Below are 15,548 nucleotides of genomic sequence, written 5' to 3' on the forward strand. Positions count from 1 at the left end.
GGTCTCTGTCTCTCTTATTTCTAATGGAATGAATGAAGTTCTCTTTCAAAAGTAAGCAGACATGAATGAATCAAATCCAAATTACTGAGTCTCTTTGCTTTTCACCATCATCATCATCGGTATCAATTATGTGGCAATGGCATGACAATGAGTTAAGGGTATATGATATGACTGCATCCGCCAAGAAGGAAAGCAATAGCTTGCAAATGTTGATGAACACGTGACCTATAATGCAGCTTTTTAATTACCAAACGAAGTTTCTCCACTTTAGCTCCTTTAAAAATTTTAAAAAAAATCATGTTGCTTCTGAAATGGTTGAACATTTTAAGGGATATCTATTTCTAAATTCTAATTGCATGTAAAGTTAATTTGACCCTGGCTGGATGGATTATATCATTATTTAGAGATCCATTTCACATGCACATCTCTCACACCTTTTTTGAGTTTGAGTTCTCTGTCTGCGACTCTCTTTCATTTGATAATGCTCTATTCGGTTAACATTACTTAAAAATAAAAAAAATCAAAAAATCAAAAAATGCAACTTCATTCAACTGAGGAAAGAATATACAAAGAAAACAACTTTGAAAGGCCGAAGGGCAATAATGTAGCCTCGTTAAAACCTTGCCTCGTTAACTCTTTTTCATTGGTTAACATTAATTTATTGCAGTTTACATTAATACTTAATTAAGTGAAAAACCAATTACTCTCTAAAACTCTACAGGCCCAGGGAAAACATATACTCTTTCTATATATAGTCAGATGGAAACTTAAATCTTGCTAATATTATATTATTTGGACCGAAAAACACCTTGTTTAGCTGTCATTGCCTAATTGCCTAATTGTTTAGCTATCAACTCAAGTTTTGACTATTGGATCGGTGGTAATCTTTTATTGTTCCATTCCACCCCAGTAGCATTATTAGACGCAATTTAACTTGGCTTTTCATTTCACAATTTTTAAATCAAAATCTCATTCATACATATACTCTGTCAAAAGTCAGTATCCTTAATAAACTCTTCAAACAAAAAATTCTTGATACATCAGAAATAATAATATAGGAATAGCTTCACCAAACTCCATAGAAATCAACTGAGAGATTAACAGCTTGATGCGCATCAGCTGTGCTTTCTGTGGACATATCCCCAGTACTACCACTATTTCCCGTGTCAACAGAGGTTTCATTTCCATGCTTGGACTTGTGGCTCTGACTCCTAAAGGGTATAGCCGCGCGGCTATATTTGTAAAATTTCTATTTATAGACTATAGCCGTACGGATATACTTGTTAAATTTCTATTTATAGTGTATAGCCGAGCGGCTCTACCGTTAAAATTTCTATTTATAGTGTATAGCCGAACGGCTCTACTGTTAAAATTTCTATTTAGTGTATAGCCGCGCGGCTCTACCGTTAAAATTTCTATTTATAGCGTATAGCCGAACGGCTCTACTGTTAAAATTTCTATAGCCTATAGCCGAACGGCTCTACGTTTAAAATTTCTATTTATAGCTTATAGCCGAGCGGCTCTACTGTTAAAATTTCTATTTATAGATTACAGCCGTACGGCTATAATGTTAAAATTTCTATTTATACAGTATAGCCGTTCGGCGATACTTTAAAATATTCTGTTTTTCCACCAAAGAAACAATAATTAAAATATAATTATTAATTAAAGTAGTTAAAAAAGACTATCCCGGCATTCTGAAGCCGGATGTAATGGCGCCCGGGTCTCTCGTCTTGGCGGCTTGGATCCCGAACGACACTGTTGGTCAAATTGGGCAGAATGTTTTCTTGTCCAATGAGTACCATATGGTTTCTGGGACATCCATGGCTACCCCTCATGTTTCGTGGAGCGCAGCTGCTATTAGGTCTGCACTGATGCCCACAGCTAACCCCGTTGATAATTCCAAACGTCCAACTAGAGACCAAGGTTTCAATTTTACGGTTGCTTCGCCCCTCGCTATGGGGGATGGGCAAGTGGATACGAATCGAGCACTTGATCCGGGTATGATTTATGATGCAACGCGGCAAGACTACATCAAGAGAATTTTTGCTATAACTAGATCAAACAAGTATACATGTGACAACGTATCGTCGGATCAAAGACTTATTGCTTATAATGGACAAGCAATTCAAGAGGACTGTAACCAACGTTGGTGATGGCTCAGCCACTTACAATGTCAAAGTTACAGCACCAAATAATTCTGTTGTTAGAGTGTCGCCGGAGAGATTGGTGTTCAGTAACAAGTATGAGAAGCAAAACTACACTTTGAGAATCGAGTACATGAGCTCCGAAGAACAAGTCGTCTCATTTGGTGACATTGTTTGGGTTGAAACAAGTGGAAAGTACCATGTGAGGAGCCCTATCGCGGTCTCGCCTGCTTTCATATTCGGCTAAAAGTTTTGCGCTTAGGAATTGTGTGCCAATTTATGTGATACAATTTTGAATTGTTAATTCCCCTTTTGTCACCTTCGCTCAATTTCTAAGATTTAACAATTCAAAACTACGAAGAAATATATCAATAAATGTTCTATGTTCTATTTTCTTTTTACCAGAAATTTTACTGAGGGCCTCCTCCTGACTTTTGGGCCTGATCTCAATCCCGCCAGACTTAACCACCAAACCAGTCATCTTGATTAACTCCCCATCTCCTCCTCATTGACAGAAAAACTCACCCAGCTCAGCCTCCAACCAGCCATCGGTTCTTCCCCTTGGAAATTCAGCTTCTTCGAGAACGATAAGGAAATAAGGAAATTATTCTAAATAAGCCAGTTAATTAAGGTTCGCTTACCTTCAAGTCTGTTAATTGTTCTACGGCACTCTTTTTCCTTAAAATTCTACATATATGAAATGCTCAAAGATGAAAATAACAAAGGTACAGGAAAAAAAATCTCTTATTTACCATTTATGAAGACATGTATGCATAAACTCAAGTATGGATACAATTAGATGTGATTCAGGCTCCGAAAGTTGACTTAAAAGCTCATATTTCTTGTCCCTTAACTAAATCAAAAACAAATCAATTGGTTTCATCTTTAACCCAAAACTACAATTGGGGGAACAAAACATTGATTGAGTCCTAGTAAATACAAATTGTAATTCAAGTGTGACTGGTACAGAAAAATTCTGGTTTCAATGACCTTCTTGTCACAATATTTGGATCTGATACAGGACTTTATACATCTCAGAAAAATGCAAAACCTGGAAAAGAAAGTCATCCAGTAAGCAAAATAGAAACAAATTAAATAGTGTGTGTGTGTGTGTGTGTGTGTGAGAGAGAGAGAGAGAGAGAGAGAGAGAGAGAGAGAGGAAAAAATAAAGCTTGCGCAAACGTAATTCATGCAGCATGCACATAACTTGACACAATAAACGGAGACGATTGTCCCTAAAATTACCTCAATAAAATTGTACAGGGAAATGCATAGACGGAAATTGGTTCTGACATCCTCAAATCTGATTAGCCATCTCCAAAGAAGCAACTGATTTGATACTTTACAACAACATTTAACCAGCTTCTGCCCCAAATCTCTGAACCACGAATTCATCTAGTTGACCCCAGTTTGGAATACTAGATTCACTCATTTTATCAGAAGGCAAGGAGCGAATACATCCAAGAATGTGTTTGACATCCCGATACAGCCTGGTAGACAAAGTGAAAAATGATGTTTCACTAAAGAGTTCTGATAATTAACATGCACACGGGGGAAATTGAAAAGGTAGTACCTGTCCTTGGCCTGTGGTGTGCTGATCTCTAAGCGTGAAAATGCTTCTGAAATTTGTGAATGGAAGACTATAACCACTTGCCTGCAAAATAGCAAGCCACAGTAGTCACTGAGTTGCAAGAGAGCAATTTTTATTATAGCACGGACTGTCCCTTTCATCAAACCAAAGAACACTGATTGATGTGGGGGTGAAAAGCATGCAAACCAATGGAAGAGAAAGGTTCAACCAGGTTTCCAAGCAAATTCGCTATATTTCTATATTATCATATTATGGACACCAAGCTTATGGCACCACAACTTTTTGTTTTGTTTAGTGCTGATATGACACCACAACTCACTATCAAAATAAAACATATACATCACTCTACTATTGAGCAGTTCATTATACTAATCCAATACTAAAATCTTGGTGTAAATCAGTGCTTGGGAAAAGGGGGGAAACACCCTGGAAGGCCGCACAACTTTGTTGTTTTCTTTACAAGAGTCGAAATTCATTTCCGCATATTTGAGCTAGTTAGAAACCTTTCTAGGAAATTCAAAAGCCCAAGGGAAAACACAAATTTTTACTGCAAATAACGAGGCTACGAGATGTAGATGCACAACAAACATGTTGCAAGTATCCAAAACCTCAGCAATTAATCACATGCTAATGTGGGCCTTACCTGAAAATTGCTTGAACATCGACCTCATGTAAAGTTCGAGTTAGGACACGTTGCAAGTATCCAACTTCCTGGAAATCAGTTGGGTGAGGCCCATAAAGATCAATCAAGATAAAGAAACTGCCAGGAACCACTACTTATTTTGCATTGGAAAAAGGTATAGAAATAGAGCATTTTAATAAGATCCATCCAACATGTTTCTCATTAAAAACCAAAAATTAAAAAAATTATTAGAAAAAACCCAAGAGAAGAGGAGAGAGAGAGAGAGAGAGAGAGATAAAGAGAATAGGGAGGGTTTTAGATGAATAGATACAAAAACCAAATGTTTCAATGAAGACATTTACCTTAGTAAGGGATCGAGCAAACTGGCTGGGCTGTGGGTCAGCTTCTTCAGGTCTATTCCAGCTCTCTACAATTTGAGGTAACCCACGTAGATGAACTAATAACCTTTCTCTCATGATCTGAACCAGCTTCGTATGTATTTCATCTCTGTGAACCTTGTAATCCTGTTTTAAAATGAATGAACAGACATATAAATGGTTCCCAAGAAAGAATGAGCGAATAGTGTGGTAAAAGTGCATGTGGGTTCAAAGAATCTAATTGTAAATTTCGACATAGAGGTGCATTCTGGTTCAATGAACCAAATAACAAAAATCTGGAAAGTTCAAATGGTACTACAAACCTCTAAATCACTTTCCAGAAGTAGGGAGAAAAAGTAAAGACACAAAACTGAAATAAAAAAGTACATTAGCATTGAAAATGTTAAATATGTTCCCCAGTGTAAAAGACAAACCTGAGCTACTCGATCAATTTCAGATAGCAACAGTGCCTTTCTTGTCTCAGGTACTTTTAGAAAAAGAATTTGCTTGATTTCTTGAAGCAAAGAAAATGAATAAAGTCATGACATTACTCAAACACTCCATGCTCAAAGTAGAACTATGTACAAATACATTTCTACATATATATATATATATATATATCCTGCGAGTGACATTATAATTGAGTTGAGAACATAGCTAATGCATTCACAAAAATTTGTTACTACAGCAGCACCAACCAAAGAAATAACTTTAAGTTATAATTACCTACCAGGAATAATAGCATACGTAAAACTGATGACTTGACTTGCCAAGGCCAGGTGTTTAGAAGTGATGGACTTTAAACCAGATACCTACAGCACCACATACGATTTATCAGAAAGCGCAAGAACGACTCTGGAGAGCATGGTTAATAGTTATAACTGAATAAAGTAACCAAAAACATCAAAAAGCATTTAAATAAACTTCAATGATTTCCGGACTCAAGAAGATATTTTATGTCCAGTGGAACAATTTCAGTTTTTTGGCACATTTATATACAACAGTAGATATTTTATGAACTCAGTTGGATAACCTTTTTGGGATTTCTAAATAGTATCATCTATTTACTGAGAGAAATTTAGTACCTGCATGGCACCAGCACCAAGAACAAGCTGGCACGTTCTTGTATTGAAAAACTTTAAAATTTCTACAATACGATGAACAATTTCTGAGGACAGTGCTGGAAAAAAATTGTTCATATCAATGTACTCTGACAACATCTTCACCAATATCAAGCCACTGGAGGAAAAAACCAAGAGCAAGGGAAAATGTAATTAAAGACTTGTAATAAAAAAATTCTTTTAATTATTGATACATATTAATAATGAGTTCCTCGATGAGTGCAAAACAAAACTCCAAATTGAAAATCAGGATTCGTGTAACAAAAAACACAATATCAGTAAGCACATACATCCTAAGCACCATAATCCAAATCCGAAGTTTCCAAAGGAAAAAATAAAGAATAATGGGGGAAGCAGAAATATAGATACAAGAAAAAAAGACAAGATAACTAACCAGTTTACCATGTGAAAACCAACACCTTTGAAGAAAAGGGTTTGAGAGGTTGATTTTCCCCGCTCCTTCATGTTGCTGTGGTTATTTTGAGCCACAGAATTTGCGACATCAGGCTTATTTTTTTCCACTCCATCAGCATTTTGTGTACACTTCTCTTTCGCAGTCTCATCCGCGGATAAGTCACTCGAATCAGCCCGTTTAATTTGCTGTTCGGCAATTGATGATGCTGTATTGTCTGTATGTGAATTATTACTGCTTGTGGCCATCTCCCTATAGCTTGTTTCCATATTACCTTCGATAGCATCCAGGTTCTCAGATACCAATTCAGAACAAAATAGTGAAGTGACAATGACTTGAAATTCATCAGGAACATCTACTTCAACCCATGTTTCTTGGTCAAGAACGGCCTTAATTTTTGCCATCTGTAATCAACCAAAAAAACAATTAGCTCAAAGCCACATACGAGGAACATACAAGGAACAATAGAACTAAAGTATGCACAATCATAAACTAACTCGAGATTCATGCTGAAATTCGATGAAGGCTTTGGCTTGTGACTGTAGGGTTCCCCTGATGCTAAATCCTGGCCTTCCCCCTATCTGTTTAAAGTAGCACAAAATATCACCACACACATCAACACTGTTTGGTCACAAAACGAAAAATCTGGAAAAAAATTACAGGAAAAGAAGACAAAAGGGAAAGATAAATACCTTCTCTGTAGCAGTTATAAACTCTTGGGTGATGTTAAAGATGCTCAAAAACTCCTGCAATCTCAACTTAGGATGAAGAAGAGCACGAACCCCAAGTAGCTTTGCCCATCTTCCATGGGCAGCATCACATGCTGCAACAACAGCTTCTGTGTTTTCCCGTAACACATCAGCTCTGTTTAGAATCGCATTGTTTCAGAATATTGTATAGGTTAGGAAATACTCTAATATTTGGAACAAATCAAAGCTAGACCTTAGAAATTAAACCCGATGGTATACAATCAATTCTGAATTTGAAAATTGAAATAGCTTCGAAGGAAAAAGAAATTGAGAGAAAGTATTCTAAACCAATCTTGACACCACCTATGCACACTGCAATGGACATTACTATGATACACAGAAAACCATGGCACATTCACATGTTTTATTTGGAGAGAGCCAAAATTTTGACCTGTAACACTCACAGTGCTACCAAATAATATTGTTCACTGAAGGCCCGGCTACAAGCCAGCTAGAGAAAACAAGCAGAGTAAGTGGCCTTCCGTAAATGAAATGAAGGTCTTAATTGTAGATGGCAGAATACAAAATCTTCAATAATTAATATAACCACTCCCGAAAAGGTATCGTATATGCAGTTAAATTTATTTCTTTTGGCTATAATGAAAAGAACACTCATACAAAAACTTAAAATATAACTGTAATTGCACTACAATACATCCAAAATGCATCGACAATGAACTTGTAACCGTCACATCCATAGAAATGAATACATAATCAACAAATTGCGGACATTCATAAGGCAAAATTTTATTTACACGACAAGATTAGCACAAAACAAAATCTTAAAATTACATGATATATAAGGTTTTCAAGCATGGGAAAGTTTTAGACGTCAAACTACGAAAACAAGAGTAACATCAAAGAACTAACATGATCAGGAGAAAATAGCTCACCTAAAATTCTTAGACATGTTTGAAGGACTTGCTGCATCATTTGCTTTCCCTTGAAATGGAAGGGCCTTCGCAGCAACTCTCTGAGGTGAAAGTGAGGGAAGCAAACCACCTTGACCATCACTTTCTTGAGCTGTTTCTGCAGCTGCGGCACCAACAGCGATTGCAGCAGCAACTGAATCTGCTGCATAATGACCATCAAGGTTGCACATAATCCACTCGATGGCCTTCTTTACTTCAGCAGCCCGCACTAGATGTGCCTGCATTCACTAAAATAAATCATATGACATCACACTCAAATAGTGGTTGATGCTGAAAGAAGCTCACGCAAGTATATGAATGAAACTCAGCACATATGCCATCTAATATATAACTTAACAAGCAACCTAAAAACAGATAATATATGTAATGATTTGTTGATGAGATCACTACCCCTTTTTTTATCTTTTTTGGAGAACCACTACCATTACAGCTGATTGTCCCTAATGCTCCCAAAAAAATTCGACTGATAGACTCAAACATTACTCCCAAACATTAAAATGTGTAGATTAGTTTATGTATTGCACCTGGGACTGCAATCAGCAACTCATAAGGAATAAACTTTTAAGTAGGAATAAATAGAAGTTAATGGCCACTTGCACTGGCTGCTAAATTATTTGAGCTCAGGAAGGAGTAGGAGATTGACTACTTCGCATAATAGACAACCCCCAGCCAAATCTATCATAAAAGCTTGCTTTCATCCCTAATCATTGTTATTTATAAGAAACATCTAATTTAACTTTCAGACACGAACCAAATCTTAATCAAATGAATGGTGAGTTTACTGGGAATTCAACAATAATATTAAAGAGCATGTGCTTTTTCAGCAACCCAAAGCCTATAAAACAAAACGAGCTTAGTCTAGAACACATACCCTTACAATCAGGAAAATAGCACTTAAAAGTTGAACAAAGCTTTCAGATGACAGGCTCCTCAACTTGCTTGCAAGTGATGCACCAATACCTAAAAAACCATGTTTTAATGATCAAAGAAGAAAAATTGTCTGTAAAGAACAAGGCACAGAACGTAAACACCAAAATTAAGCATTATACCATCAACCCTTTTTTCTCTCGTATAATGTAAACTTCTCAGTCATGAGCATAAAAGACAAACAATATTATGAATTTCTCACCATCTGCATCTACTATTCGCTCTCCAGGTGTAAAGTCTGACTCCATGGGTCGGGAAACAAGAACAGGAAGCAGCTCTGCAACCGCATTTTTAATAGCTGCCTTCATGTCAGCTGTAAGCTGGTCACGATATAACCTCAACACAGAAGGGAGCTTGGCCTGAAAGTAAAAGGAAACCATCTAATGTTGTACTCACTGATCACAGAAAGAAAACAATTCCATCCCCAAATATATAAAAATATAGGCTGAAAGAAAAAATTAGGTTCTACAGAACATAATGACTCACTGTTCTAAGCAATCCAATGATGACAGGAAGAAGACGATCTTGATAATTGGAGGTTTCTTCATCGTCCAACTTAATCTGCCAACATGACAATTGCAGCAATCAGTTCAGATATAGAATCCTGCACTAACTCCTGACATTCACAATAAAGGAAATCAACTTGGAAAAGCAGCCACATGGTATCACAAATGCAAACAACAAACAACAAATTTTGGACAAGGGACTCTACGTGCATAACAATAGTTAATTTCATGAAAGATCCTACAAAGGGTTTATAGCTGAAGGAAATGGTCTGCATTAAATCAAATCCTTTCTTGGAGGGTTCAGCAAAACTAGCAAGATGGCTTAGCCCAGGGCACTGGTTTTTGACCCATCTTCACAAACTGTTGTTGTAAAGTCAAATTTATGAGCTTACTATCAAATTAGATAAAGTGCCGCATAAAATTTGCAAATAAATTTTTATAGTGCTTCCAATAATGAATTTAACTGTAAGCAATTCAAGCTGGTCTGGAAAATAATAATAATAATAATACAAAGACCTTAGTGATAAGCTTTTTTTTTAAATCAGTGCAAAGCAGCCTCTCTCGGGAGAGTATATACTTTTAATAAATAAAAGAAAGTATTATGCGATTCAAGACAAAGACTTGAGTTTTGGGTATCATACTAAAACCAAAGAAGAAAAAACACCTTTCAAAGGCACTAAATAAGCATATGCAATTGAGCTTACTTCACCATCTTCTCCATTCAAGAGAATTGACGCCCTTGCCTGCGCTCTGGATATAATTATAACATCTGTATCTCCAGCATCGTGTATTGAAGCACGCATAAACTCTGCAGAAAGAATGCTACAAGAATAAACTTAATAAGTTACTATAAACATGCCTCGTATCATCTTATTTCCATCTGAAAGACAGAAAATGTTTATTTAGGTAGAATTCAAGCAATATTCTGGTCAATATAACTCAGTCAAACTGAATTCAGCAAAGCACATCTATTCCAAAATATCAAATTGCAACACAATTACTGTTTACTTTTCCTTAAGGGAACAACCGTCTTGTTAGGGTTCAGATTATCAGAAGAAAGAAATTAAAACCTGCCAACCTCAGTCCCAAGTGTATAGATCCACACATAATTAGGGAGATTATACCTGTTTATGGATTCAATTGAAGCTGCTAACCAATGTCATCATAACGTGTCACTCATTTCTTTAAAAGCAATGCAAATAGTGTTACTCATTTCTTTAATAACTAGTGTCATCACAATGGGAGATTATACCTGTTTATGGATTCAATTGAAGCTGCTACGCGATCCCTGAGGTGATGAAAGCAATGTAGACCAGTAAGCTCATCCCCATCCTATTGAACACATAGAACATCAGTAAGGTACATAGAAATTGTAGTCCAGTATACTGCATTCCTCTGTTTAAACACACTAGTTAGTGGAATCAGATAAAACAAAAAGTAAATACAACTATACCAGCAAATGCTGCAAATCATCTGTGACATCCAAAGCTCCAGCACAATCTGCAGAGGCAACAAGCTGTATGACAGAAAAAGTAGATCAACTTATATCAAGAAACTTGCTACTTATGGTAATAACCATATAAATTTTTATAAAACTCCTCAGCTGATGAGTCATGAGCATTTCTAATAGAAAAGGAAGAAATGCACAACAATCACGTGAAATAGTTCTACACACAGCTAGAGTGTATTTTGCATAATCCTATTCGGGGTTTGAATTTATGTATTCTACTAGACATTTCATCAACAGGTTAAGGGTTAATATTACAACAGAAGATCTCATATGGAGTATAATTTTTAGCATCACATGAACCATTTTAAACAGATAATCTTCGTAGATTTGTTTGAAATATCCCCGATCACATATCAGTGCTTTCAATTGGCTGATACTAGTATTTGCCAGAAATGTAAGGCGTCGCTAAGTTTTATACTATGAACCATCTTGAAATAAAGCGAATCTACTCAGGAGAAAGTTAAAAATCAAAACGTAACCAACTGGCAATTTTGAATGAAGTGATTCTAGACCATACTGCTACCGATTAGCAAAGCATGGACAATTCAATCCACTACTAAACCGAAGTGAACTAAAAAAATGAATGGAAGGTTTTAAAGCGCAATGGAATACCAACCAGTTTAAGCGCGGAAAGAGCTTGGTTGACATAAAGAATGAGCCTCAATTTCTGTTGAAGAGCCAACAAATTACTCCTGGTTTCATTCAAATCATGAATCTGCCTGGCGCACTCCACCAAATCGACATCCAAGAGCAGAATGGTCTCCTTGAGCTCGCGAATCCGACTACATCCTTCGATGATCTTCACATTCAAGTCCTGCAACTGCCCCTGAGCCTCGAAGAAGGAGTTGGAACGCAGCGAGATCTCTTTCACCAAGTGAAGCTCCACGACGTCCAAGTAATGCGAGAGCTTCTCCTGGAGCACCAGATTCTCGGAGACGTTCGTGAACGGGCAGGCCGATCGAAATGTGGCACCGTCTTCTAGGGCAAAGTCTTCTTTGAAATACAGAGCGGGGACTTCTCGGAGGCAGGCGACGAGGGCTTCGCCTTGGCCGCCGATGGAGTCGATGTCCGAGTTCTCCTTCTTGACGTGGTTGATGATGTCCTCGAAGCGGTTGTAGTGATCGGAAATGGAGGCGAGGTAAGGCTGGAAGTCGGATCGGGTCACGGAGTCGGATGCGGATTTGGGTATGAGGGGCGCGAATTCGGGCGGGGCGACGGAGGCGGAGGAGGACCACCAGCCGACCCAGGAGGAGGAGTCGGAGGCATTGGGGTTGTTGAGGATGGAGGCGAGGCTCTGGCTGGTATTCGGGTCGGATATGGAATTGGATCGGCTGTGGGACCTTCCGGGTCGGGAAGGCTGGGTGTCCATGACTACCATTTTCTTATTAGAACCATGGCTGTTGCTGTTGCTGCTGTTGTTGCTTGAGTGGCTCTGGTTCATGTATATTATTATTATGTGATAAAATAAAAAGGAGAGCGAGTTTCAGTTGGCTGAGTTGACTCGGATCGAGTTGGATAAACCCTACGGACGGTGTAGGAGGAGCAAGAGGAATGTATGTGATGTGAGGGTGGATCTGGGAATTGGAAATGACCATATCATATTCATATGGGATCTGGGAAAGAAAGAAAGAAGAAAAGAAAGTGGAGAGAAAATAATAATTAATTAATTAAATTTAATAAATCACAGAGACAGGTCGAGAGGTGCTGTTCGTGATGATGGCCGAACCGAAATACACAGAGAGAACCGGGCTGACCCGGATAGAGAGCGAAGTCTGGATTCAATTTTGGAGCCCAAAGAAGTTTATGGGCCAAAGACCTAAGATCAAGCCCAACTGGTTTTGGGCAAACCATATGCTTGGACTAGCCAGCCCGTAAAGATTTTGAAATCAATTCCAAAACCCAACTGGAGAGTTCCGGATTAATTTTTTTTCGGTGGGAAAAGAATTTTGAGTTTTTTAAGATTATGTAATTAGGAAGAGGTCCCAATTCAAATTCCCTCATCTCCCATTGATTAAAAAAGATTGACAAAAATGATGATAGGATTAGGAAAAGGAAAACCCACAATAAAGTAAGGTGAAGGAGGTAAATCAAGAAACTGCACACAAGAGTACATAGGCAACAAACAGCTTGACTGCTCAGACACCTATTCCATATCAAAAGGCTACAACTGCAATGAAGGCCCTCTAAACTCATGCAGATCTTCCTATGTCACCTCCAGATCCCAGCCACCCTACGAGGACCACATTAGCGTCGCCCGTCTCCTCGGTGCTGAAGCTTCCAGCGTAGCCTCATGTAACCACATCTCATCTGATGATGATCATGGTAAAATTCCCCCTAACAAGTCCATTATCGTTCCGGTCCCCCCATGTTCATGCTCTGGGACGTCTATTTATCAGCATGTAGCGCCCTACACTGTTTTCAACAGTTCCAAAAAATACTTCCATGTAGCCAATGATACATACCAAGGCCTGAATACTTGCCAGGCCTTGAGAGACCAAAACCATTATTATGAAAATGGAAAGCCGGAGCAGAGCTGAAAGTTGCGTTGAGATGTGCATGTCCTAGTGCAAAGCAAATGGAAAATGGGGTGATCTCCCTGCTGACTTACATGGTGACCTGGAATGACACAGTAACACTGATTGGAGAAAAGTTTGGGGTAGATGTGCACAGCGTACTAGATGCAAATATGTTGTCATGGAGCAGCACCATCTCCCCATTTACTCCTATTTTGGTTCCACTAAAACATGAAATTTGCACTGCAAATCCAGCTGGGACTAAATCATTATGCCCGTGAACGACCGTCACCATAGTGGATGGGCAGTCGGGATTTCGGTTGCATATGTGGTAGTAAACGGTTCAAAGGCAGTCAGGTTATCTTAGGTATGGCTTGGACAACTCTTCACCAGGTTATCTTTTCATTTAAATGAAAAACCTGCATTGTTTGCTTCATAACCATGTGGAATTATTTCATTTCGATTTGGAACAACAACTAATTTGGTGGACATATTGCTTTATCTGTAAATTAACTTTAGGTGTTTGCCTTGGGACTGTATTCTTATGCTTGTTTCCTTTGGGTTACAAGTTACATCAATCCCTGAAGAGAAGAAGATGAAAAATTCGCAAAGAAAAGTTCTTCAAGCAAAATGGTGGCTACTTGTTGCAACAAAAATTCCATGCTAACAACACTACAGTACTGGCAAAGATCTTTACTGCAGAAGAGCTGCCGGAAGCGACAGATAATTTCAACGAGAGCCGGTTTCTTGGTCAGGGAGGCTATGGCACAGTTTACAAAGGAATGTTACTTGATGGCAGCACAGTTGCTGTTAAGAGGTCAAAAGTAATCAATCAAAATAGAATTGAGCAATTCATAAATGAAGTTTACATCTTATCCCAAATAAATCACCGAAACATAGTGAAATTGCTGGTTTGTTGCTTGGAGACTGAGGTTCCATTACTAGTGTATAAGTTCGTCTCCAATGGAACTCTCTCTCATCATCTTCATGCTAAAGACCAGCTTAAACCAGCCCTCTCATGGGATACTCGTCTACGAATTGCATGTGAAGTTGCTGGTGCGGTAGCACATATGCACTCAGCAAGCATCAAGCTCCATTCTTCATCGTGACATCAAATCGTCTAACGTACTCTTGGAGGACAAGTTTAGTGCAAAAGTATCTGATTTTGGGACTTCAATATCCATTCCTTATGACCAAACTCACTTAACCTTGACAGTGCAGGGTACTTTTGGGTACATTGATCCAGAGTACTTCCAGTCAAATAGGTTCGCAGAGAAATAGTGACGTCTATTTTACCAAAAAAAAAAAAGTAGTGACGTCTATAGCTTTGGGGTTATGCTTGTAGAGCTTCTAACAAGCAAGCAGCCAAATTTCTTTTACTAGAGAAGAGATGATGGGAGAAATCTTATCATGCACTTCGTTTCTTTGGCGAAGGAGAATCAAGTTCATCAGATTTTGGGATCCTCGATTGGCTGGAGAAGCAGAGCCAAAGGATATTGATGCCATTGCAAGGCTTGCAACCAGATGCTTAAGATCAAATGGAAAAAAGAGACCAACAATGAGAGAGGTGTCAATGGAGCTAGAAGGATTGAGAAAGACTGAAAGATGCTTAGAGATGCACCAAACGCCTCAACCATTAATGATGTAACCGTACAAGAATCTTTTGAGGATAGCATTGTCTCCACCTATGAACTGGGTTTTACTTCAACCTTGGAATCAGCCCGATGTGGAAGAGTATCCATGTAAAGAGGTTTCGGCGTAATCTTTAATGGTCATATATCATTTTTCTTTATTTTTGTGTCATGTTTCGGCGTAATCTGAAATTTGTTTAGTTAAACTTGCTAGATGTTAAGTCCAAAACAGACGAAAAGAAAACTTGCCAGATTGTGGAAATTTTTTGTAATTTATATGGGACTTTCCTTATTGGTTGGTGCTATTTTTGTTCATCTGAATTGATGTATCATGTTGATTTTCAGGGAGATAAAAGAACAATAAGGTAGTCTGGAGATTTCTCTGATCTTGTATGTCTGCACGAATTCCGGTTCAAAGTAAGCATGATGTTGTAGCTGGGGAATTTGGGAAGGAATGTGTATAGCCGCGCGGCTTTACTCTATAAATAGAAATTATAAAGGTATAGCCGT

At 38.2% G+C, this 15,548-nt stretch overlaps 1 protein-coding gene and 2 pseudogenes across 1 annotated transcript; 2 read left to right on the forward strand and 1 right to left on the reverse strand.

The window, feature by feature from the left end:
* Positions 1-1,712: 1,712 nt before the first annotated feature.
* LOC148921245 (subtilisin-like protease SBT3 pseudogene) lies at positions 1,713-2,394 on the forward strand (annotated as a pseudogene).
* A 479-nt stretch (positions 2,395-2,873) lies between these two features.
* Positions 2,874-12,579, reverse strand: VPS54. Its single transcript, XM_008220307.3, has 19 exons — positions 11,511-12,579; positions 10,838-10,900; positions 10,637-10,716; positions 10,089-10,206; positions 9,365-9,439; positions 9,081-9,237; positions 8,823-8,911; positions 7,913-8,169; positions 6,963-7,134; positions 6,768-6,851; positions 6,253-6,674; positions 5,823-5,976; positions 5,468-5,549; positions 5,172-5,251; positions 4,723-4,884; positions 4,382-4,449; positions 3,721-3,801; positions 3,393-3,637; positions 2,874-3,198 (listed from the first exon to the last, which is right to left on the reverse strand). The coding sequence occupies exons 1-18, from the start codon at positions 12,333-12,335 to the stop codon at positions 3,502-3,504; spliced, it is 3,105 nt and encodes a 1,034-aa protein (XP_008218529.3). The 5' UTR covers positions 12,336-12,579; the 3' UTR covers positions 2,874-3,198; positions 3,393-3,501.
* A 31-nt stretch (positions 12,580-12,610) lies between these two features.
* On the forward strand, positions 12,611-15,055 carry LOC103318874 (putative wall-associated receptor kinase-like 16 pseudogene; annotated as a pseudogene).
* The last annotated feature ends 493 nt before the right edge of the window (positions 15,056-15,548 follow it).

This window comes from Prunus mume, linkage group LG1, assembly GCF_029339155.1.
Source record: "Prunus mume cultivar Tortuosa linkage group LG1, ASM2933915v1, whole genome shotgun sequence".
Taxonomy (NCBI): domain Eukaryota; kingdom Viridiplantae; phylum Streptophyta; class Magnoliopsida; order Rosales; family Rosaceae; genus Prunus; species Prunus mume.